Source organism: Lipophrys pholis (assembly GCF_963383615.2).
Source record: "Lipophrys pholis genome assembly, chromosome: 17".
NCBI lineage: Eukaryota > Metazoa > Chordata > Actinopteri > Blenniiformes > Blenniidae > Lipophrys > Lipophrys pholis.
The window spans coordinates 14,627,984-14,653,045 of NC_137643.1; the positions used below are offsets into that span (position 1 = coordinate 14,627,984).

The 25,062-nt window shown below is 42.3% G+C and overlaps 2 protein-coding genes across 4 annotated transcripts; one reads left to right on the plus strand and one right to left on the minus strand.

Moving 5' to 3' along the window:
- Window positions 1–3,891: 3,891 nt before the first annotated feature.
- smap2 (small ArfGAP2) lies at window positions 3,892–17,237 on the minus strand. Of its 2 annotated transcripts, none has more exons than XM_080485307.1 (9): window positions 16,712–17,237; window positions 9,109–9,242; window positions 7,990–8,154; window positions 7,625–7,684; window positions 7,254–7,311; window positions 6,830–6,996; window positions 6,552–6,732; window positions 6,013–6,458; window positions 3,892–5,926 (listed from the first exon to the last, which is right to left on the minus strand). In XM_080485307.1, exons 1-9 carry the CDS (start codon window positions 16,815–16,817, stop codon window positions 5,810–5,812), a joined length of 1,434 nt encoding a protein of 477 aa, XP_080341433.1. In that variant the 5' UTR covers window positions 16,818–17,237; the 3' UTR covers window positions 3,892–5,809. The 2 variants fall into 2 exon arrangements, with proteins under 2 accessions (XP_080341433.1, XP_080341432.1); XM_080485306.1 differs by having other exon boundaries at window positions 4,382–5,935; window positions 16,712–17,133.
- A 1,086-nt stretch (window positions 17,238–18,323) lies between these two features.
- On the plus strand, window positions 18,324–24,607 carry trappc3 (trafficking protein particle complex subunit 3). 2 transcript variants are annotated; one of them, XM_080485308.1, is made up of 5 exons: window positions 18,324–18,496; window positions 19,820–19,917; window positions 22,130–22,229; window positions 23,448–23,630; window positions 23,909–24,607. In XM_080485308.1, exons 1-5 carry the CDS (start codon window positions 18,455–18,457, stop codon window positions 24,026–24,028), a joined length of 543 nt encoding a protein of 180 aa, XP_080341434.1. In that variant the 5' UTR covers window positions 18,324–18,454; the 3' UTR covers window positions 24,029–24,607. The 2 variants fall into 2 exon arrangements, with proteins under 2 accessions (XP_080341434.1, XP_080341435.1); XM_080485309.1 differs by lacking the exon at window positions 18,324–18,496 and adding an exon at window positions 19,139–19,442.
- The last annotated feature ends 455 nt before the right edge of the window (window positions 24,608–25,062 follow it).

Sequence of the window (25,062 nt, forward strand, 5' to 3'; positions counted from 1 at the left end):
TGGAATATTGTACTGAAGTTATATATGTGTATATGTATAGTTTTTTTTTTTCTGAATGTATTTTTAAATCCTTACACCAGAATGGAGTGAAAATGTTTATTCTTTTTTTTTTTTTGTCATCTTGTTCACTATCTTGTCCCTTTTGAAGACTTTTCCAGGGACTTGTAACTGCCCCGACTTTTCCTGTACTGTATACTGTCTGTCTCATTCTTTGTCTTTTAAATGAACAGCTCTGTGTTTTGAAACGAGCAGGCGAAATGCATTTTTATTTTTTTTTGTGTTAGATTTTATTTATTTAAATCGCCATGATGAGTTTCAAGCAGAAAGAATTGCTAATCCCACCCCCCCCCCCCCCAACCCCCCCCCCCCCCTTTGCACCAATTAACCCCTCAATTTATCTATTAAGCCGAGGGAATTGTTATATTTGTACTTTGATTCACCGAAAATGTTTGCCGCATGGTTACGCTGATGACTTTCTTGTATTTAATCCTATTTGATGGTATGATCACAGTGATGATGATGACGAGCTGCGGCGACGGGGGAGATTAGACCCAGTTCGATATCGAAGGCAACTCAAAAGAGATGCGGAAGCGTTGTGAAACAATACTGCGTCTTAAAGTAGCATGGACTCAGCCTTACATTCTTCTGAAATACTTCTCCTGGCAATAATCATCGGTTGTAGCCTCCACTGTGGGCGGGGTCCTCCTGCTGTCGTTGGGTGGGGGGATCTTCTCCTCACCTCAACTCGGTGTCGACTGGACCTCCAACAGTGACGTCCATTCAATCAGTAGAAGCAATCTAGACTCAACAGAGCATGCAAAACATTGTGAATAACTGCTATGTTATGATATCTTCTCATAAGCAGTACATTTCTTTTTTTTTTTTCCTAATTTAACTTTACATTTTTTTTTTTTTTTTTTTTTTTTTTGAAGCATGCATTTCACTTGTCTATGATAGCCAGTGTAGCAGCACGAATGAAGCAGACTTGCTGCTCAGCTGAGGAGTTCATTCTGTCTGTAAACGTCCCAGCACAAGTTTCCCCGAGTAGCCATTCTTGTCCTTTTTAACGCTGTGTTAGGGCCACAGTAGCTCCCCAACTCCCCCACCGTAAAGACAACCACCGTCTTGTCAAGGGCAGCAAAGCACAGCACAACTAATGGTTCAACTTGGTGCGTACTAACAAGGGTCATCAATGACATTTCCAAGCACGGGTTGTGGGCTGGTGCTTTAAATATGAAATGTTTGGCAGAGAATCTATGAAAAATCACAAAAGGCCAAAAGAAAACCCATTTCATCCAGCCCAGTTAAATTGGATCGCTGGTGTTCTAAGATGAGCGGTTGTCCTTTCTGACCCAGCCTTAATGGTTCACAGAGTTTATGGATAGGCCACGTGGAGCAATGAAAGGATGCAGTCTAATGGCAAAGAAGATTACAAAAAAAAAAACCTAAACAAAAACAAAAAAGGGAGCTGTAATTTTATACCTGTGCTTTGTAAATGTTTTCTATGTGCAGTATTTGATAATGTAAAACTGGTATTTTTGTGGTTTGTACGCTGCAAAATTGATTACTTAAGGTGCACGTAGTTTTGTAAGAAAAGAGATCCAAACTGAGGAGGGCGGGAGGAAAAGAAAAAAAAAAAAAAAAAAAAAAAACCTATTTCAAATTCAGAAGCCTGTATTTGCATGCCCTTTGACATCTGGACGCAAAGTCAATAAAGTTTATTTGAATCACACGTTTCCCACTTGTATCACTGTGTTGTTGTTTTTTTTAAGTCTTTGAAGAACACAACGTATTAAACTAAAATGTCGTCAGATTTTTTTCAGTCTGCCTACTGCTGATAACAGCAAAGTTGACACAAAATAAAATGTAAAATTAATATTTTGTCCTCAAGTATAAATAAACGCACCATGACATGCCAATTAGAAGATCAAATCTCTTGCAAAGCGGCACAAAACTGACCAAAATCACACACAGTTGCTCATTTCTTCTTCTATCAAGGCTGCAGTGTTTTGTAACGGTGATGCTCTCGCCTCACAGCAATAGTTCTGGATAGTTTTTCTCTTTCATAATTCTAACTGGCCTTTAGTCCATTACATTACTGAGCACAACTTTTTGACAAAACAATGTGTTATTTACATAAAAGTACACAAAATGTGACTCACTAGAAGTTCTGGATGTGTGTTTAAAAATATTGAAGTTACTATCTCCTATGTTCTGATTACTGTATTGAAGTTGAAGTACAGTTTTTCCACATTATTTAAAGGGGTCATGTTATCCAGCTTTTCAACACTTTCAAATGGGTCTTATTGATCCAAAAATGTTGTATTGAAAGTGTATTGCTCCAAATCCAGGGAGAGAGAGATGACAGACTTTCTTCACTTCCAGCGTGTTATTTCCAGGTATGGGGAGGCAATTTTGCACAATATGACCCCTGTAATGTCTTATAAAGCAGTAGGTGCCAAAGACGATGGTTTTTCTATGCTGACATACGAAGTGCTGCAAAAATAACACGCTTCTCAACAGATTGCTAAAATACTTTTGTCCATTTTCTCATATTGTCTTCATATTAAAGGGTGAACTTCCTGGGGTAAGAGACTATAGAAGAAGAAGAATGGATGGAACTTGATTGGGTGTGCTTCAAATCATTGATGTGTTAAAGTGACTGCTGAAACCTTGGAGGGAGTGTTTAAGATAACACATCAGGAAATGATGCATCACTGTAAATTTGACTTTTACTTGGGACAGCAGCTCATTATTTTGATGAAAATGCAGTATTACACTTTCTAAAGGTTTCCGTTGGCTCATTAAAAAAAAGCCAAATTGCCGCGGAGCTGCTGTCTGGCCTGCAAACTGCCTGCTGGGATCTTGTATTGGCTCAATGTTTACTTTGTTACAAAACTCTATTTCTTTAAGAGCATACAGATTCTAGAGCATTTTCAAGTGTAATTGTTGTTACAAAAAAAATCTGTAAATCAGTCATCAAACTGACCCAAACCACAACAATTTAGCAATACGCACATTATGGGGACGAGTGTAACTGAGAGTAAGAGTAGTAACTTTCTTCCATTTGTTTTTCAGTAACAAAAAAGTAACTTTTAAGAGAAGCAGGTGTGTAGGTTTTTGATGGGGAACTTGATAAATAAAAAAAAAATAAAAAAAACACACCATACAGCACATATATTCAAATCAAAACAATATTTATTCAATGTTCTCACCAGGACAAGTATCATATGTCGCGTATTGTTAAAATTCACCGAATTTTTATAGACATTAAGATAAAAACGGGTAAAGCATGTGAAAGAAAAACAAAAAACTAACATACAGAACATGTCTGTCAATCCTGTTTGAGAAACAATGTACAACATAAAGCGATAAAGAATAATATTCAATCATTTAATTGACGAGTACATGAAAAGTTAAACTCTTTTATTTGCTTGAATTTCACAGAACCAGACCAAAACGAAGAGGAAGTCGTTAAAGGGTGAACCAGTGATACAAACGTTTCCATCGCCTTTGTCTCACACATTTACTCTTGATATTATAGGTTAATATTGCCGCAGAGAAGCCGGCTGCCTGAACTCCCTCCACATGAGCTGAACTGGAAACCAACACCTGTGAGGAAGAGGAGGTGGCTTGTTGAGCTGTGGAGGCTGTGGATAGGACTCTTATTGTTCAGGACTGTGGTAATAAGGGGTCACGTGGTGGTTCAGGAGTCCAGGGATGGGGAACTTTCTGTGTGTGCACAAGTTTCCTTCCACAGTATAATGGTTGACTCTAAAAAATGTGTTAAAGTGTGTTCATTTGTTCATTTCTGCAACTTAAAAACAATGGAAAGATCATTTACACTAATGACTTCGGGCATTTTTAGTTTTTTGCTTGTTTTTTTTTTTTCAAAGAATAATTTTGGAAAACTTCAAGAGAAACCAGGACAGAGCGATAGTTTATATTGGAGGATAGTGGGAGGCTGAACTAAAACAATGCGAGGTGACAGACTGTCACCCCTTTTTGCTTCACAATGTGGTTTGGCTCGAGTGTAAACGTCGCCGAAACGTCCTGGAAACGTCCTGGAAACGTCCTGGAAACGTCCTCGGCTTTGTCACAGTTTGTTCCCGAACTCACCGACACGACAAATCCAGCCGATTGTTGGACGTACCAAACAATCCACACAGAGATAGAAATAAATAAACAAATAAATAAATAGACAACAGGACTTTGCTGACCACATAACATTCAAGAGACACACCAGTGTGCACGGCCGGACAGAGTTAAATATCAAAAATGAACACGCACACTCAAATGGGTGCGCGTGTGTCTGGAACAAGTTTGGTGTAGTCGTGAACACATTCAGGACACACATTCATTGATTGATTTTTTTTTTTTTCCTTTCTGCTCTTGGTCTGATCGACATGAACAGCAGAGAGAGAGAGAGAGAGAGACATTCAGAGTGACACATTCGGCGGAATCTTGATAAAACACACAGTACATATACAATCATAACTAGTTAAAACATTCTGTTCATGCAGTTCAGTGGAAGCATCGGAAACACGACTCATCTGTACTTTGAAATTAATTTCACGTCCCGCCAATTTCTCTCTTATTTACAGACATTCAGTGTTATTTGAGGCCTCTATTTTACAAGGTAGATTTTTTATCTCGAGGTGCGTTTACATGATGACGCGGCATGCAAGTGACTTCTTCTCTTCAGCACAGTGAATTTCAAGATCACATCCGAACACACAGTTGGACTGCAGTTGATTTTTCTCCCAATCACTAGTTAAGGGGCTACACAGGAAAGCATATTGGAACACTGTATAGCCGTAATAAAGCTTGCATTGATCTTTGGTTTCCCAAAACCCAGTTTAGGACTTTTTAACACTTATTATTGAGATTACAGATTCTAAAAGAAGACATCTTAGTTAAGGTCTGTTTAGGTAGGCTTTCTTGCTGTTCTAACTTGTACATTGATCTATGAATACACAAAACTTGTAGGGATTTTTTTTTCAAATTTTATATATTGGATATATAGGAAAATCAGGGATTTGTAAAGATTTTCCTTGTAAGACACAGCCAGACAAACTTAGAAATGCCTTTGCTGCTTGCCTGCAGCACGAAGGAGAGAGAGTAACTTAACCTAACTTAGCCCTAGATGTTAATATCAAAGAAAGATAGTTGCACGGGAGGAATTGCACTTTTGAAAAGCTTCCTCCCTCAAAATTCAAACCCCTTGCATGTTTAAAAGCCGACCGAATAAAGTTGCACTTGCTGCTAAAAAGTCACTACTTCTGTTGCGTAAACACTTGTTAGGAAATATTGTTGATAAGTAGAAAAAATATTGAGTCTCAAATGTGGAGTCTTTCTCATGCCTTTTATCAAATAAACACAGGCCATCGTCGTCAATGCTCAACTGAAATGATGATTTTGATTTAGTATGAAAAAAAAAGGGGGGGGGGGGGATTCTACAAAACCAAGCAGCTCTGCGACACCCACACGCGTTCACCTAATGGTTAAGTACACAGAAACGTGTGGCGTCCTGACTGCTGGCGTCTGAACCCCGTCGTCTGGTGTCGACGTACCAAAATGTCCTGAAGGCAAACATGGAAATCTGCAAAAAACATGGCTATGGATGCAAGAGGAAGCATGGGCAGAGAGGAGAGAGAAAGAGAGGTAGTAGTGGTTTCTCCAACCTTTTTTCTTCCGCACACCTGTCTCCTCCTCCTCCCTTGCTTTAGAAAAATGTTTCATGGAAAGTCTGATCCGCAGATTCCTACACCGGTTCCTCCTCCTCCTCCTCCTCCTCCTCCTTATGAAATCACTTCCACACGTGTGCCGTCATGTGTGCCGAACTCGGAGCAGTCGAGCCTCCCGTGTGCTGGCTGCCGTATCCCATCATGCCGTTGGTGTTGTAGAGGTTCATGCCTGCCATATGCTGAGTCACCTGTAAGTCAGAACACTGTATTTAGTGGCGCGCGGGGTAGTTTCGATACTGACGTGGTCGGAGGCAGACACACACACCTGTGCGATGTTCCACTGTAGCTGCTGGGCTTGTTGCTGATGGGGTAACGTCGCCAAACCTCCAACTTGCTGCTGCCCCATCATCCCGCTCTGCTGCTGCTGCTGCTGCTGACCCAGCCTGCTATTCTGCTGCTGCACCATCATTCCACTTTGCTGCTGTCCCATCATGCCCTGGGCCACTCCTGTCATGTAGGGTGACGCCACAGCACCTCCAGGCTGAGCCATGACAGCCTGAGGACCCATTAGGCCGTTCTGCTGTCCCATCATGCAGCTCTGCTGAACCCCAATCATACTGTTTTGCTGAGCCCCCATCATGCCGCCCTGTTGCTGCCCCATCATGGCCATCCGTGACGTCATCATGGCGCCTCCCATTCCACCCGCGTGGGCTAAAGAGTGGTACGAGCCGTACGGGTGCGTCGGATATCCTACTTGGTTCATGTACAAGCCTGATGAAGACAAACACATACACACATTGTTTGACCAAATGATGACAACATGACATCATCTGTGTAAATATATTCAGGCTGCATATTCCTCACCATGTGCAGCCATGCTGCTGGCGTGCACTGACGGGGTGGAGGCGTACAGAGAGAGAATAGAGTCCTTGGACAGCTTCTTGACGGCGCCCTCCTCTGCTTTGGATTTGGGATCCAAGAACAAGCTGAGATTCTCAGGCACCGAGGCAGTCACTCTGCTCTGAGGCATGGAGCCGGAGAGGGGCTGCAGGAGCACACACAGACCAGACGCCATCAGAAATCAGACGACGAGGTGACAGAAAGAAGCAATTCAAAAACACAAAAAATGGAGAACCGCATACAATATGCATATGAGCTCCCGGGGCTTTTGTCGAGGAGGGGGCAGGGAGGGAGCTGAAGAGATCCAGGGCAGGATGTGCCAGAGCTGGATTAGACACCGCTGGGCTCTCATTACTGTCTGGAACACATCCTCCACCATTAGACACCGCAGGGCTTGGAGCCGGGGCATCTAATAGAGGGTCATTGGAAGCACACTAGTGATAAAGTGTTTTCAGTGTAAACAATTCATTTTCAAATCGCTTTTTCTAAGTAAACCTCAGTTGCTCTAGAATATTAACTTGGATTTTTCCCTTTTTTTCAAACATTGTTACAAACATTTAAAATCTTGGACTCACGAAGCATTTTTAAATATAGCTACATGGATTCACATGCACTAATCCAGATACATTATTTATGTAACGGGATGGTGTTTATGTGTGTGAATACCTAGTCCAAGCAGGTCTGTAACGGACTGGGAATCTGTCTTCGGGCTAATGTCTTTTTTCTGTCACAGCAGGAAAACATAAATAAAATCACACATTTTGACACACCACTTATAATATGATAATATAAATAAATACAATCCAAATCTTCTTTTTGGTCTTCCACTATTGCTGGTGGCAAAATGACTTTTCCAACAATAATAGCTTTTCAAGAATTGGCTGAAACCACAAGCAGCTTCTCCGCTTCAATCCTGAGCTCTGCATGTCTATAAGTTTGCACGGCATCATCAGACGAATGTTGAATAATAGAAATATGACAAGTTAAAGTGAGGTTGAACTGCAGCATAATATGGTTACACAATGTGATATACTTACCAGTTTCATTTTCTCAAATACAACGGGCTCCTTGGGAATGTTATCGCAGCTCTTTTCTTTCTGTACAGAGACAACCAATGAATTTATAATGTATGTCGATGTGCTTTGAGGTGATGGGCAAATGATGGATCTTTAATTAGCGTCACATATTGATATAAGGGTTCGGGTTCGGGTTAAGGTTAAGCAGCGCGATTGACGAATGCAGCACAATCAATAGTTTCTGCAAAATGTCCAAAAGTGCTTTACATGGAGTCATACGTTCAAGGTAAAAAATAATAATAATCAAACTGTGTGCTAATCACTGTTTTTCTTTCCAGCTGCTGCAGCTCAAGACTGAACCCGTTTCCTCATGCGTACAGACTCACCCTGAGCATCTGGATGTCAATGACCTTATCCATGTACTTCTTCTTGTCATACTTGTCCCTGATGAAGATCTCGGCTGACTGGTCCGTCTCGGGTCGCTGGAAGCACTCAGGTAAAAAAGCCTCGTAGAGACGTTTGGCTTTGGCGTTTCCCATTTCTTGAACGCACTGCGGACACCAAGCACAGAACCAGATGGGTCACATTGTCCGAGGTTATCCTGTTTTTCTATTATTGATGACAAAAGAAGAAAAGTGCTCGTACAGAACAGTCTGAATTCTCAAAGCAAAGGTACAAAACTGAAGAAAAGCAAAACAATGCTGACTGCAGAAATTGAATCTTACAGTGAAGCATAATGCTGACTGTCGTGCGTATCAGACCACAACAAGATCCGCTGCACGCTAATGAGAAAGTGGCTATTCACCCACTGTCTTCATACAATGACTAATGTTTGAAATCCCACACTGAAACTGTAATAATCATATTCAAACTTTAAGTAAGCATTTTGAAATGGCAATTCTGTGAAGCAGCAAAAGAAAAGAAATAAATTCAAGTGCAAACAAGAGCTTGTGTTTAATATTTGTGTCGACATCCAGATGGGAAAATCAGTGCTAGTTTTATGTATTTATTTATTCTAAATATGATATATACAGACAGCACCTGCTTAACTTAGCTTTATACCCGAAACCAAGTGGAGTCTGTTCATTTAATTGGTTCAGATTAAAACGGTTCACCAAATAAATGTGCTAAGCCAATTTGGTACAATACAATATAAAAGCTATGAGTGAGACTTCTCTTCTTAACCAACTCTGACCTGCTTTTCTCAACATGTAAAAGGCAAAATAATCCACTTGCTATGTAACAGTTAAAGGTTTCTAATAGTAATATACTTGTTATATGAGTTCCTCTCTGCAAACAAGAAGGAAAACATGATATTTAATCAGCACTATGAAGTTTAGTTCAATCACAGCCGACCACTACAGAGGTCCATACCATGGAACAGGTCCTCATGACTATACCTGCTTCGTTCTTGCAAATATACAATATAATACTGCCTCCTTACGCTAGAAATGGAAGCGTTTTTGGTTTTTAATGAGCTGATGTGGACATTCATAAGTTCTGACCTGGACTTGCTCCTGAGTCCACTGATCAAGGTTGACAGACTTGACCTTGGATATGTGCACCCCCAGGTTTCGATGGATACCAGCACAGCGGATGCAAATGAAGATGCCCAAATTCCAGGACGCCCATCTTGGACCTAGGAGAGAGAGGGAAGGAGAGCCATGAACGAAAGAAAAGCACGAGGAAATTTCGAAGTGCAACACACAGGTAGATACAGGGGACTGGATGAGGAGGCTGAACAATGATGAGAAAACCTCATCACTGATTAATTTGAGGCCAATTATAGAAAGACGAGACTGAAACCTCAATTATGAGTTCTAAGTCCGGAGGGACCACATCTAATCCCGTGTTATGTGGTGTCCTGACACATAATAGGATCCGATGCGAGTGTTAGCCTACATAACTGAGCATAACTGAGACTGAGAGGAGAGAGGGGGAGTACAAAAGGACACACATCGAGCCTGAATACCTGCAGGGATGATTACTCATTTGGTTATGAGTCTGTGTGTGGGAGCGACTTTATCTGAGTGGGCCATTTCGTCCATCTTATTGCTGTATGTTCCTAAATGGAGCAGTTTGAGTTTTGTGTAGACCCATTGCACGCGCGTTTAAGCTTTATGCGACTTGGTAAATCTTCATTTCTGTCTGCAGAGCTGTCAAAGTCATCGCCCGAGCAGGAAAGCCTGAGATTGGGGAAATAAAAACAACACAGACAGGCTATTTTTCAGCTGGAATTATGCAACCGCCCCCTTCAGAGAGTACAGTCAGCTTCAAAGAGAATACTTGTGTTTGTCTCCTCTATCTCTCCTCTCACCCCTCCTCCTTTTACCCTGCCTCCATCTCTTCGTGCTCCCCCACCCTCCTCCCTCGGCTGCTCCAGTTGCTGCCTCCAGTCTCCGCCTCTCCACTCATGTCTGCTGCAAGTCTCAGCTTCACCACCACAAGTGGATGCACTGCAGCCCTCACACCACTAGGTGGAAGACCAGCTTATAGTTTGGGATTTTTCTTCTCTGTAAACCCTTGTGCAGTCTTCAAGAAAAGGCCATTCTATGCAAATGAAAAGGGAAGTTTCATCAGGGGAAACATGCAAAGTTCCCCTTTCATGGCGGCTCTAGACATAGCCTTCTGTCTTTGTTGCATCCTGACCAGCGCATGCGAAAACAAGGACTTTCTGCATGCATTATAAAGTGAACGGTCACTGGACTGGTTGTGACGTGTTCATGTGATTCTGATGAACTGAATTCCATTTGAATGCTTCAGTCAATGGACCAAAACAGTGTCAACATTTTTTTTTTCAAATAAGTGAGCAAATCATCAAACGCAAACACAGGGTCAGCGGGCAGGCTGAGTGTGTCCATCCTGGCTGTCTCGCTGCAGCATTAGCTGTCCTGCTGGCTAATAATAGTAGAATTACTCGGCAAAGCCAGCTTAACCGCTGTAAACACTAAACGCTGGCACAGACACAGAAAGAGGGAGTTAGAGAGACTGTTGAATTGTGTGAAAAATCCCTGAACACAGGAATTAGTTTGTCCTTTTGAAGCTATTTCAACCGCCTCTGCCCCCATGTTAGGGCAGTTATTTCTTATCTCTTAAATTCAGCACAGCTTCCACCCCTCCTCTTCTTTCTCTCCCATCCATATCACTTTCATGCAGTTCCACATCTCCTCTTTTATAACTTTCTCCACCCTTTTTTGCTCAGCTCAGTTGCTTTAGGCTTAGATTGCAGGGAGACTGTCTTTATTGCACTCATGTTCTCACTCATCAAACCTTCAGCAAGTGCTGTCTGATATCAGTTTGATCTGTCCTGTCATTTTTTTTCACCGGAAGTCAACTCGCAGATGAAAAGCCACCTCGTCTGGTCGAGGTTTTCCTCTCAAGTGTTGCTTTTGCCGACTCACGGCCGATTGCTCTGGCGTTTCTCTGCAAAACTGCCACAAAGTGTCGGCGTTGTAATCGGACCTTTGTTCACATGTTGATATTTTCCACTGAATGAAAAGAGACAGCATTTGACCGCCTAAGTTTTAACTGTCGCTCACAACGGATTACAATACAGCTTCGATTATAACACGAGAAACATATAAGTACAATCGACATTATAGCATTGCCAGGTGACTGTATAGTTCGTAAAGTGTGGGTGCCATCGTGAATGTTCACAGGTTTTTGCTCAGGTGTGCAGATCAGTGAAGGCAGAGGAGTAGTAGGACGACAGAGCTGGAGGTTCGGCCTTTTAAAAACCACTCTATACCGCAGCAGGCTCTTTGGTTACAATCAATACCGCGCTTTAGAGAGAGCTCCATATCAAGCAGTGTGTCTGTCCAGCAACAGTGCACACACCTCCAGGTACTTTGAACAAATATAGCAGGAAGAGAGTAGGAGGAGGAGACATCTAAATAAGGAAGGAAAGACTGAACAAGCATTGCAAGTCAGGTTGTCTGTGAAGCAACTGGGCAAACCGAACTACCTCTTTTTTTCTTTTCACTTTGCAATAAAAAGAACAACCCTTTCAGAAAGTGTGATATTAGTGCTCTAATTAAGGCGTTCGTGTGAGTTTTGTAGGAGTGAGGAGGAGCAGAAAGTTTGCTGAAGAATGAAATGCTCTGGCAAGACAAAGAAAACACAGAATCAGATTTTGGAGCCAGGAATAGGTACAAACGGGGGTGTTATATAGGCCTGCTGCTATTAATCAAATGTTGGGTTATTGGACTTGAGCTGTTTGTTGACAAGTAGGGATGTGTAAATGAGGGTATAGACACACAAACACATACACACACACTTGTTGCTATTTCAACAACAGTGACCACCCTCAGTCTAACCCGCATCTTAAACATCTCATCTCTGCATGTCCGTGACTTATTTGTCAACCAAACTGCTGACAGACACACGCTCGTGCACGTGCAGGTACATATGGCTCATTAGCCTACATCCCACAAGGATAAAAGCTGCTCCCAGCATGAAACTAGTTAATCCCACAGAGCTCCAGTCATCGGAGGATGCTGCGCCCTCTCTCCTCTTGCCACTTTTACACAAACACAAACCCACCCAAGTGACTCATCCCCGTCCCCTCGCCCCCTCAGCACCCCAACCAGTCCAAAAACCCCCGGAGCCACCCAGTGACCCAGTTCAACAGATGGACCTTTATCGATTATTTACTTGTGCACATCCACCATCTGTGCTGCCGTGAATGACTGCGGGTCAGCAGGTGACTCCGAGTTTGAACAGGGTTGCATATCAAAAGATGAATGGGGCCACCTGTTGCTAAGATTCAGACCCTCAGACCATATTTTCAGTCTTTTTTATGTCCCATTGCATCGCATTTTATGTCCCCAAATGGACTGGCGCGGGGGTATCTATCTAAATCAAACTAAACACTGCATGTATATTCATCCTGAAGCCCATCTGCCTACTTTTATTATGTCTCAGAAATGACTGCAGTGCATATGAATAATTTTGAGGCAGCAGCCGGTGCAGTCTTTAAGTCTTTGATGCATTTTATCAGTTTTTTTTTTTTTTTTTATGCTGGCAATTGAGGCAGCAGATGAATATTTGACCATTTCACTTGTGTTTTTCTATAATAAACAGCTGGAATACCAACAAGGTCATGCAAGCGCTTCCGCAGTTCATTGGAAACAGGCATGACAAGGACCTCAACGGGCTCCTACTTCCAAATATATCTCCAAAAGTTTGCAAACATACTTGTTATGCTTTAAGCGCTCGCATGTTCTGTGTTTGCGGTGTTCAATCAAAATAGTGCTAAGAGTTCTTGAGGAGGGACAAAGGAGCTTATATAGCATTTCGATTTTTGAGGCCGTGTTAGTAAATTAGAGAGGCGTATACACACAATCATGTAATGGGTAACTCAACAGCTGTAACACACTTTCATTGGTACTGTGAGATGATGAACTGTGGACGCAAACAACCAATCGCCTACCTGCTCCGATGACAATCCCTTTCTGGTTGGATAAGATTAGAGGGGTGGGGTGGGGAGGATGGCAGAGGAAGACAGTGTGACATTGCCAGGTGAGATCGCCACGGCAACCGAGGCCCAGCATGTGCGTAAACACACAGCACAATGGAGACAATAAAAAACTGGTGTGCGTTTATGCAAACTCAAACACACACATGCACACACACACACACACACACACACACACACACACACACACACACACACACACACACACACACACACACACACACACACACACACACACACACACACACACACACACACACACACACGCACACACGCACACGCACACAGGCACACGCACACAGGCACACACACAGTCCCTTGCGACTGAATCCAAAGGTAGCAGTGTTGTTTATATCATGCACCTGCCTCGCTTCTTCCCTCCTCCCAGATGTTCGTTATTTCCTGGCAGTGGTGAAGATTTCTCGAAGTGTCAATTTGTGAGGAAGTGGCAAAAAAAACAACAACAAAAAAAATAGAAATGGTCATGAGGAACCCAAGAATAAAAGGGAGAGTGTTTCATTGCAGCAGTGCCCTCGCTGGTTGACAGCGTGGTTTTTAATGTGCTTTCACATGCTCTCGGTTCCAATGCAACAAGCCACTTCCTCTCCGGTCACCCCGAGGGAGGAAGGCGATAAATGCCCAGCGAATCTATGTCAACACAAACGAGATTAGACCAAACCTCATCACGAGCCATATGGCCAAAAAACCTGACTTGAGTCAGGGAAAGGGGAGGAAACTAATGAGATTGTGTCGTGTGTGTGTGTTTGTGTGTTTGCGCACACGTGTTTGTGATTTGGAATGTGACATCACAGGAGAGGAGGTATGTTGAGTCGATGAAAACGTGACTTGCTCCTTTAGCAAGAAGGAACCTTGATCAGAGCATTAACTTCTCCATTAGCACTGTATCAAGAGAAGAAAGTGGAGAAGAGAGTGCCCTATCAATCTGCATGCAGCTATACATGACTGTAAGCTTAAATAATGAATGCATGGAAGGCTGTAGCAATTTGGATGTGGAAAAGACGCACAGTAAATAATAACAGAGGAAAGGTTTTTTTTAAACCAAAGGCTTTAGCTTCATGTAGCTGCCCCCCCCCCCCCCCCCCCCCCCCAACCCTTAATCTCATCAGTCTAATTAGAGGAGTCTGCTGCCAATCACAGGCAGTCACGCCATTCAGAAATGTGACATGGGATCATTAGGAATGTTTATTAGTTAAGTAAATAGATGTGACATATATCTAGTAAATGACACCTTTCTAAACTTTAAATAATTGATGTGAACGTCCCTAATTCTGAAAAGGTCGAGAAGATGAAAAGTGCAAAAGAGGCGTCTTTTTATATCTCTCCCACTTCTCTATTGACTGAAGCTAAGTTTTTGAACAGTCGCGTCCTCAGACGAGCCGTGTGAACCTGATGACAACGTGCTTTTTTTTTATCAGCTCACTTCCAAACAGTCAAAAGGATGTTTGCCTGAAGCCAAAGAATCATCTGCATCCATTCTATTTATACTCTATCAAAACAACCATCCCAAGGGCCACATACGCAGGAACAAAACTAAACACTCAGTGTGCAGCGGGTGGCTTCTCCACTCTCAATATATCGAAATCTTGACCTCAGATGTGATGTTCACAAGGTTGCCTGAGAACGTTTTGCAAATTTTCTGTACTTGTGTGAGAAGCTTGAATGAGACACTTGCTCTGATGGAAATATTTTTTGGGGTGTTTTTAAAGGAAAGATAACAGAAAATGTAATTTAAAAACACAGGAGGTCTTCAAACAGAAATCCGATTGGGAGGAATTTTAAGGAAAATGCATTTGTGGGATAAACAGGAGAGCTGAATTATGCACGAACTGTACTCGGCCTCTTGACTGGTTGTGATAAATGTGTTTTAGGTTAATCAATGAGTCCAGAATCTGCCTGTCAGTGGAATCAGATGGTCAAACTGTGGTGAGATACAGAAAATGCTGCAATGACACTGGTGCCGCCCACATGCTCAGCTCTGCTGCTCATCCCACAAATGCATGTTCCTTACAATCCCTTACATCTTTCAAAATGTAGAAAGATTCATTCATAAGATCGATTGTGGCCGGTAAACACACAACCCTTTATTCACTATGATTAGATGCTGTGTCAAATACATTATTGAGCTGCTCAAACCTTTTATTCTGTCAACGATGGCAACACAAACAACAAAAGATTACATATTCAATAAAAGATAAATCGCCATATCTTTGTGGATATTCTTATTTTTAAACAGCAATGTTCGCCATGTCAACGTCAGCGCCTCAGATCGTCGACCTGGACTTTGCTTCCACCTGAACGTAACAAACAAACTAGTGATTTCATGATCAACAGGTATAATGTGAACAAAGTGATTAGAAGAAATGTGACTGAAGTGTGTAGAACAGTATGTATGTCTTCACATCTGTACGGTACAATACTATCAGATACACGGATACTTAACCCCAGACACAGACACGCAGCTATAATGTTCGATAACGTAGGCAAAGATACAGATTGTACGCTATTTAACTGTTAGGAGCCGCATTCACCACAAAATATGTCTCACTAAAAATAGAAGCTGCGTCCTCATATCATTCATAAGGTCTTCATTCAGAAACACACGGCCGTCCCCTCCATGACAGCTCACTGTGATTAATGTAGACGGATGTTGTTCTCCTGACCATCTATAGTGAGCTGCACTGCTGAATCACTTCTCGGACAGGGCATGGCGTCACAAGGCAATTTAATCAACCTCAGCTCAGTCTGTGTCAACGAAACAGGAAACCTAGTAGGCGGAAAACAATATCTGTGAAGGTACCTGATGACCTCCAAAACTGTGAACAGAAAAACAGTCTTCCCGCACAAACAGAAAGAAAATCTGACAAAACCTCCTGACAAACGCTGCAAGTTTAATGAGCTTATTATCAGCTCAAGTTTTAGACAGTTGAATTGAGTTCATTTGTGACCAAAACATCAGTGTTTACCCTCCGCTGTGGCAGAACAGGTTCGGCAAACAGCTGATGACACAGTCCAAGGCTTGCATGAGGGGTCAGGAGACCTTTCCTTGTGTGGATGAAAGCAGCATGCATAAAGCAAGACAACTATTAGTTGCAAAGCTCAACAGCCTTGTTAAATGACCCTCCGATGCTTTTATACTGTATTAACATTGTAATGCGTTTTAGTTGAGGATGATGTTCCCTGTGTGCACTCAGCCTGCAGGAACAGTCAGTTCATGGCGCCTCAAAGTCAGCACAGGTATCTGCACATCTCTCTCTCTCTCTCTCTCTCTGTCTCCCTGCCGGGTCTGTGCTGTGCACACTGGGGATGAGGAGGACATACTGGGAGTCATTATCAGTAATGATCACGTCTTCTCCCGGAATGATGAGATGCATCCTCAGCCAGATCTGCAGTCCAGGTGAGTATGGACCTCCTCGGAGCTTGGCATGATGTAACCGCATATGTGGCCCCGTGTCTCCTTGCACCATAGTACAATGTAATAGGTGGATTCTTGATGAATGCAATGCAGCATTTTTGCAGTGTAGTAGAGAGAGGGGGGGGGGGGGGGGGGGGGGGGGGGTGCAGGCATGGTCCTGAGGAAGGGGAGAGAGAGGGACAGAAGCATGACACCTTACCTTTAGATTCGCAGTCAGCGCAGTATTTGTTCTCCTCCAGCGCCAGAAGAGAGTTGAGGACAGCCTGGTATCTGTCCACGTCTTTCACAGATTTGCCTGTCATCATCGCGCCGGTGTGCGCCTCCGCGGGCCGAGCCGGCGACTGTGGTCAGAGGAACCCTCCTCTCTTCCAGCGAAATGAAATGAAAGAGGAGAGGAGAGGAGAGGCGATGTGCTCCGGTGAGGTCCTCTGCCTGTTCCTCGATGTGTGCAGCAGGTTTGTTCCGCGTCTCAACCAACCAGCGGACGGGTTATCCTCCGAGGCGCAGACGCTCCGATCAGGACTCCGGTCATGAGGAAAACAACAAGTGATGATGCCTCAAACATTCAGATTGTGAGTTCGAGGGAGAGACATCTGTATCCTATCATCACTGACTGGTACTGAATCCCCCAGCTCTCTCTCTCTCTCTCTCTCTCTCTCTCTCTCTCTCTCTCTCTCTCTCTCTCTCTCTCTCTCTCTCTCTCTCTCTCTCTCTCTCTTACGCACGCACGCGCAGACTCCAAATACACTCCTGAATGGAAATAGTTGTCAATACAACATATAAATCACCACAGTTAAATACAAAACATGCATTAAAGCTGCACTTCCATCCTTCCTAAAACACAATTTTATCGCAGGTGGGCCGGTCCAGTACATATTAGCATTATAATCTAGTATCTATAAATAACTCTAGTGCACAGTATAGTTAGATTAACAAGTTCATATCTATTATATTTATATAGGAACTCGTCTTCTTAAATAGTGTTTGTTGTATTTTTCTGTTAATGTTATTCTTCTATGAAATACTAGTCACCGTTTAGCTTTATATATGATAATAATTATATTACTTATCTAATATTTAGTCTGTCCTGTTGATTGGGATTTAGGATTTTTACTACACTCTTTATATCTTCAAATTAGTAATTACTTTATTACCTTACACACATTTGTAATCCTGATCACCTGAACTGACTCAAAACATAATGCAGACTAGTAATGTAATAGTGCGCCCCTGGTGGTCAAATAAATACACTGCAGTTCATGTCATAATTTCTCACAGCTGGTCAATTTCATTTCGCTGGCCAGATTGGAGTCTCTCGGAAGCCAGTTGCGGCCCGCAGAACGTCAGTTTTGACACCCTAAAGAAATATGCAGCTTGTTTTAATGTGAATGCGCATAGAGGGGACGCATAATGCATACTGCCATCCTGTGGCAAATTGTAAGACTATTTTTTTGAAGACACATGGAGGCTTTTATCCTCTTCCAGAGCACAGGGGGCAGTAACACTATACAATGTGTATCAGCATGCCACTAAAACAACCAAAGAAAAAAAGAATCTGCGTGAATCAAGTTGTCAAAATACTCCAAAAAAATGCGTTCCTTTTTCCTCCAAAGTAATGACAAATAATATTTTGTTTGTTTGTATGTGTGTCTTTATCCACAGAAAAAGGTAACATGCTTTCATTATAGCTGTATTCAATTAAATTTAACCTTCATAACATGATTTCCCCCCCCAATATATCAGTATCATGCATTGGTTTGTACAGCGTGGTTGTTTTATTTTGAAGTCAAACCGGAGGTTTCTGGTTTAACGCAGCCTGAATGACGCCTCTGTGAGCTCGTGACAGCACTGGTGGCTACGGAAACAACAGATTAAGCAGAATCAAATAAATAAAGGATTATTATCGAGTCGCTACCTGTGTGCGCCCGAAACATTATCCACAATGTCCAGGCAGTCCAACCGAGCGACTGACAACAAGAAGATGGTAGGATACCCGCACAGGATTAACAATAATAATTCAGGCTACTCCAGTTAGCTCGATGCTAATCGCTAACAGCTAGCTAAATTCAATATTTACTCACTGTTTGGGAGAATTAAATTAATGTCATTCGTCTGTGTTTGTTCGGCATGCTTAAATAGATGTTTAAGTTATGTTTATGGGCTGTTTAGAGCAACATTTCATTCATATTGGAATGTCGGCTATTAGCTTTGAGAGGAGGAAGTAGAGTGACGAGGAACACGAGCTAAACAAGAGTTAATGTTTCACGTATTTAAAATAAAAAGTGAAGCGTCTATATGCGTTCGTGATAAGTTCTCCCTAAAACTACGTTACTTCCATACAGGTACATTTACATGTGTTGATTTATCTGTGGCAAACTCCTCATAAGAAGGTAAAACTCTGCTAAGCGACTACATGAAATTATAAACAACTATAACAAAGTACTATTGATTTATTGAGAATATTCTTAAATTCAAGTAATGTGCAAAGGCTTTATTAATTAGAGAGACAAATAATGCATCCATTTCACGTTTTGAATTAATCGAGGTATCCTCATATCTGATTATTAGTTATTTCCGATAATAATAATAATAATAATAATAATAATAATATGGTATAATAATAAATGTCATATAATAAGCGAAAGATATTGTTTAATGGAAAGCCTGAGAAATTTATAGTGTCTTAAGACCTGACTTAAAAGAAGTGTGTGTAGCAGCAGGAAGTTTATTCCACAGGTGAAGAGCCTAGGAACTAAAAGCTGTCACCTTGTTTCTTCTGACTCCGGGAACACTTCGTACATCTCTTTCTGAGGACCTCAGGGTTTCTAGATGTTTCTTATTCTACTAGTAAATCGGAGATGTATTTATGCCTGAGACCATTCAAAGATTTATAGACAAGAAGAAAAAAAAAAGACAAGGACAGAGAAAAAGTAGGTCTGCATCTGCACTATTATTTGTACATCCACAGAAGACGCGGAGAGGCGAATGACTTGTAAATTGAACATATACTGTAGAGTGAAAAAATTGTACGCAAAATATGCAGACTTTCATTCATGTGTCACTACAACGTCAAGTTACATAAGATAATCCTGCATTTGAAATGGATAATTTTGACAGAAATGAGAATAAGTGGAATCAGACTCATGAAGTGAATTGCAGTTTAAACTTCAGCAACAATGCAGATAAATATTGACAATATGAAATGAAAGTTTGTGTATTACTATGCCAGATTCCCCAGACCCAGAGTTGTAATTCGTTGTCGTCATGACATCCAATCTGACGACCATGTTGTGTTGTTTTTCTGCAGAACTCCGAGCTGTTCACGTTGACGTACGGAGCCCTGGTCACGCAGCTCTGTAAGGACTATGAGAATGATGAGGAAGTCAATAAACAGCTGGACAAGATGTGAGTACTCAGATGTCTTGAATTAGACATGTTCACCCTCTCAACTGCTGCTCAGTATGAAACAAGCACCTTTAAGTTCAGAAGGAAATCCTTCTTTATATCTATCTACACCTGTACCTACTGTATTTATTTGTTTTTAGCTTTTGTTGTAACTGCTAGATTCAATCTGAATGTTTAATTTTTGTGGACCGTGGGAAGAAGCCTCGGTCTCCAGGAACACCCTCCAGATGCACAGGGAGAACATGTGAACCCCAGACAGAAAGGACTTGACCTGGACCCGCGTCTTCTTGCTGTGTGACGGGAGAGCGAGCCACTACATCAGCATGCAGCTCGTCCCCGATTGTAGCAAATACAATCCTTCATGCATTATTTATTATCTTGTCCATCTGTAACAAGATGCAGCCCCGCTCTGTGAACGAGACAGCGTACTCTGTACCTGTGCCCATGAGCACATAAAAGAAGAGGATGCTTCACTTTGATCTTTTGCTTGTTTAGCACCGGAGCAAATTGATTTTTTCAAGCCTCTCAGATGTCTGCCTTCAAGTCACAGCTTCACACTGCATCGACACATTCTGGTTTTAGCTCAGATTATTCTGTGAAAACAAGGAGAACAGAAATGTGGCGTGAATAAATGAGGTTTTATTCCTCACACTTTTCTGTCTGCTCTTATTTCTCAGAACAGAAACCTTTAGAAGAGGCAAAATTACACTTTTTTTTTTTTTTTTTTAACAAGTTCCGAGCCTGAATACAGCACAAATATAAAGAACCTTATTTATTTCAGAGAGCCAACTAATACAGACAACATTAACACAGTGCAACATATTATATCAATTTAACGCTTGGCAAGTTTATTTTTATAGCACCGTTCATACACAAGGCATTTCAACGTGCTTCACATAGGCAAAGAAATATATAGCATTACTATAAAATCATAGAAAATAAAACATGATATTAGGACAGTAAAAGCAAAATAGCAATTAAAACAGGAGAATGACTAGTTAAGAAATGAAAATGAAGCTTGTATCAATGCAATCTTAGTAGTTAGTTAGTAGTTAGTTAGTAATGTATGAAATTCATGACAATGCTGCAGTGAACAATAAAGGTTCCTGCCCTGATTTAAATAAGCTGACCGTTTGAGCAGACCTCAGGTGTTCAGGAAGTTTGTTGTGAAGAAGCTCAGGAACTCAATGCCGCTTCACTCCGTTTGGTTCCCAGACAACCTGAAAGGTCTGGATGCTTCAAAGGGAACTAATAAATCTTGCATATATTTCGGTCCAAGAGCATTCAGTGCTTTGTGGGGCAGCAGCAAGATCTTAAAATCAATTCTTTTGACTCACGAGGAGCTCGTGTAGTGTTTTGATGATCGGTGCGATTATGGTCCAGTTTCTCGGTGTTTATAAGGACTTTTTGTTAAGAACTGTAAAAAAGATCGTTACAGTAACCGAGCCGACTGAAAATGAAAGCATAACGTTTTTCTGTGTCTTGTTTTGGCTGAAAAACCTTTATTCTAGTTGTTTTTCGGGTGGCAATAGGGAGATTTAGTGCAAAAGTTTCTGGTTGTTAAAATGTGACATCAACATGTTGAAAGAAGACACACGTACACTGAGGTGGATAGATAGTATGTTGGGCAGTAGAGGGGGTTTTAGTTCAGGAAGTGGAGTGGCGCTTGAACCAAAGCTTCCTTCCGTCTTTAAGTCCGAAGCTGTGGGCAACGTAGACGCTGTCTGGACTGAAGCCACAGGGCGAGCTCCACAGAGAAAACCATGTGGATATGGCTCTAACCTTTTAGAACATCCTGTGCCTCGAGTTGGGAGTGGACTTGCTTTGTTTCTGCTGTGCAGCCGCCCCGAGCTGTCTCCGGGTTCAGTCAGGATGAGGCTCCTCTTTTCCTGGCCTTAGAAGGCAGCGATTCTGCACTGCCCACTCTGCCAGCTGCCATCCGACCGGTCAGAGACGGACCATGTTAGGACCGGGATGCATCAGTTGGCTTCAGAGTCAGAAGTTAGGATGAGCTGCTCTCACCTTCTCATCAGAATTATTATTATTTTGCCAAGTTTATGAAAAAAAAAGAAAGTCTGGGCGCACTCAGAACGGTCTTTTTACGGTGCACTGACCCTGTCTTTATGAAAGTGAAGGAATGATTTCATCTCTCTCTCTCTCTCTCTGTCTCTCTCTCTCTCTCTCTCTCTGTCTCTCTGTCTCTCTGTCATAGGGGTTATAACATCGGCGTGCGTCTGATCGAGGATTTCTTGGCACGCTCCACCATCGGCAGGTGTCAGGACTTCAGAGAAACGGCTGATGTCATTGCGAAGGTAACTGGACGGTCCGACGCCAGTCAGAGTGTGGACCTGTCCCAGTATGGAGAGAGCAGACAGAGAGATGAATGAAAACGGAGAGAGAAAGGGAAGTTTAGCGAGCCTGTGAGGTTACACAGTGAAGCGTTTGTCTCAACTTAAGGCCGAGGTTTTCATTCCTCCTGCTTGCCATGGTGATTTCCTTAACTGCAGTGAAAAATTCAATTCAATTGAAACTTTATTTATATAGCGCCACATAGAACACAGTTATTTCCAGGTGCTTTTAACAGAGAGAAACCTCATCGGCCCCATAGCTCTAATTTATTCTCATTTATCAAATCACCACACAGTCTTCTTTTTCTTCGATGGCTAAAACACAAAACCAGATGTAAAAGTTCTTCTCCAGATGTATTCGTCCCTTTAACTGCCTTTAAAGTGTGAATGCTGCTTGTTCAAGGTGTCGGGGCACCACAGCGGTTTGACATGGTGGAACAAATCAGGTGACCTCTCGCCACATTCTGAGTGGCTGGAGGTCGTTTGTGGTTAAAAGAAACAACAACCTAGGTTTAATCTGTATTCCTCTCTGTAAATATAAGACTATTCACCAGACCTGTTTCATAAAATATTGAATCTGCCGTCTTAATGGCGAGGAGCAACATGGACCGTGGGCCACTTCATAAAGATTTTATTTGTCGGTGACAAATGAGTGAGCCTGCTGTCCCTCCTGTGCCAAAATGATGAAGAGGAGCAAGCGACAGCATTTATCAGAACGGAGGTGTGTACGGGCGATTTGGACTGACGCTCCAGCGATGTGCACTCATGAACATGAACATTGAGGCTCCAGTAAATGAAAACTCTCTCTTCCTCTTGATTACATTGCAATGGATGTTGTGTGTCAGTCCCAGATGCTGCTTTAGTTCCATTATAGACTTTACGTTGCAGGCAACAGTGACTCAGACTTGCATTGTGTACATAGTTTTTATCAAGAGCTTTCAGCCGGTACAGAACAGAAACGCCATCATTCTTGAAGTGTCTGTGAGCTAGTTCAAGGTGTTCAGGTGACTCGGATAGAATCATTGTTGAGTTATATGTACAGGTATCAATCAACCCATAGTGATAGAAATGAACCAGCGCCATTATTTTGGTAGGGAGTAAGTTGTGCTGCAGCGGAGTGAATGCACGGTGAGTCGTAGTAACCCCTTCTCTCTTTTCCCTTCTGTGTGACCCGCGGGTTAGGTTGCATTTAAGATGTACCTGGGAGTCACCCCGAGCGTGACCAACTGGAGCCCCGCAGGAGACGAGTTCTCCCTCATTCTGGAGAATAACCCGCTGGTCGACTTTGTGGAGTTGCCAGACAACCACAGCACACTCATCTACTCCAACCTGCTGTGCGGGGTCCTCAGAGGGGCGCTGGAAATGGTAATTTTAGCACTTTACATGGTTATACTGATCTCAAAGGATCCCCCCCCCCCCCAAAAAAAACCCATCAACCCTCCTCTGAAGTTTTGGATTATGCATTTTGAACATGTGGAGGATATGTAAAAGGTCTGCTTCAGCTTCTGGCAACACCAGTTATAATCTAGTTACATCGTGGTTGCTGTACAATCGCATATAAGCAAAACAAACAAATGAGGAAATTCTTTTGTTCCTGTCAGTGTTTGCATGTGGAAGCATAACCAATTGTGAATGTGATTCAGGTCCAGATGGCGGTGGATGTGAAGTTTGCTCAGGACACACTCCGAGGGGACAATGTGACAGAAATCCGCATGAAGTTCATTAAGAGGATCGAAGAAAACATTCCGGCAGGAGACGAGTGATTCAGAGGAGAAAAAGATGTTTCATCGTCCCACCAAGAGAGAGGACAAACGTTTACGAGGAACACTTTGACATTTGGGGAAGCTTAAAGGATGAAGAATATAAATCTTAACAGCCCGAATGGATGTTTATTTTGCATGTATCCTGCTTTAAAATGTCAATGACTGGGTGCAGTATGAACATCAGAGGCCTGATTATTCACCAGAAACATCTGAAATGGATCACCGCTCCAGTTCAAAAAGCATCTCATAATTTTCAATTACTTTCAGGTCACGTTGCCTTTTCTGTTTTCGCTCATCCTGTTTGTGGATGGTAGCGATTTGAAGAGGTGGTGCAAAAGAGAAAATAAAAAACAGTTAGCTGACACGGCTACTTTGAAAATAAGAGTCTGTTTTGCAGTGGATCTGTTGAAAACGACACTTGACACTTTCCATGTATGATCCCATTGACCACTTACCTGTCACGGATCCACCTTTTCTTCTGTTGATGTGTACATCTATGTATCTTGACAAGTGGATATGTGTGTTTGTTTGCTGATGTTTTGGGGTTTTTCTTCGACATAAAGCAGAAAATCTTAACCATTCCTGGTTATTTGCAGTCTGTTTCTTCTTTAAGAACACAAATCAATTCTCTACTGCTCTACTCTCATTAACTTAAGTCCAATCAATCAAGTGCTATATTTGTTCATTTGTAATGTGGCTCTTTCTCCTGATATTTTCAATGAAATTGATTTTTCGAAAAAAAACAACCGGCTCAGAATGGGAACCACCTGCTGCAGGCCTGGAAGAGGACTGAAAACATCTCCGCGCTCCACACATGTTCTCTGCACTACCTTGCCCTCTCTGTTTCAAAGTGCTGTGTGCATGTTATTTCTTTGTGAAGACAAACAATAACAGACCGAGTGCCTCTCTCATGTTGGTTCAGGGCCCGTGGAAGTAATCTGCGCGCGTGCGTGCCGGAAGCTCACCAAACGGAACAATGACATTACTACCAAACTCACGATTCTCTTAAAGGACGCGATGGTCAGATAGGGATT

Coding starts and splice junctions, on each gene's coding strand:
- smap2 (XM_080485306.1), bottom strand. CDS start 16,817: ATGATGACAGGCAAATCTGTGAAAGACGTGGACAGATACCAGGCTGTC. Junction 9,243..16,711: donor CGCTGACTGCGAATCTAAAG/GTAAGGTGTCAT, acceptor TCTCTCTCCTAG/GTCCAAGATGGGCGTCCTGG. Junction 7,312..7,624: donor TATTTGAGAAAATGAAACTG/GTAAGTATATCA, acceptor CTGCTGTGACAG/AAAAAAGACATTAGCCCGAA.
- trappc3 (XM_080485308.1), top strand. CDS start 18,455: ATGTCCAGGCAGTCCAACCGAGCGACTGACAACAAGAAGATG. Junction 19,918..22,129: donor AATAAACAGCTGGACAAGAT/GTGAGTACTCAG, acceptor TCTCTGTCATAG/GGGTTATAACATCGGCGTGC. Junction 23,631..23,908: donor TCAGAGGGGCGCTGGAAATG/GTAATTTTAGCA, acceptor AATGTGATTCAG/GTCCAGATGGCGGTGGATGT.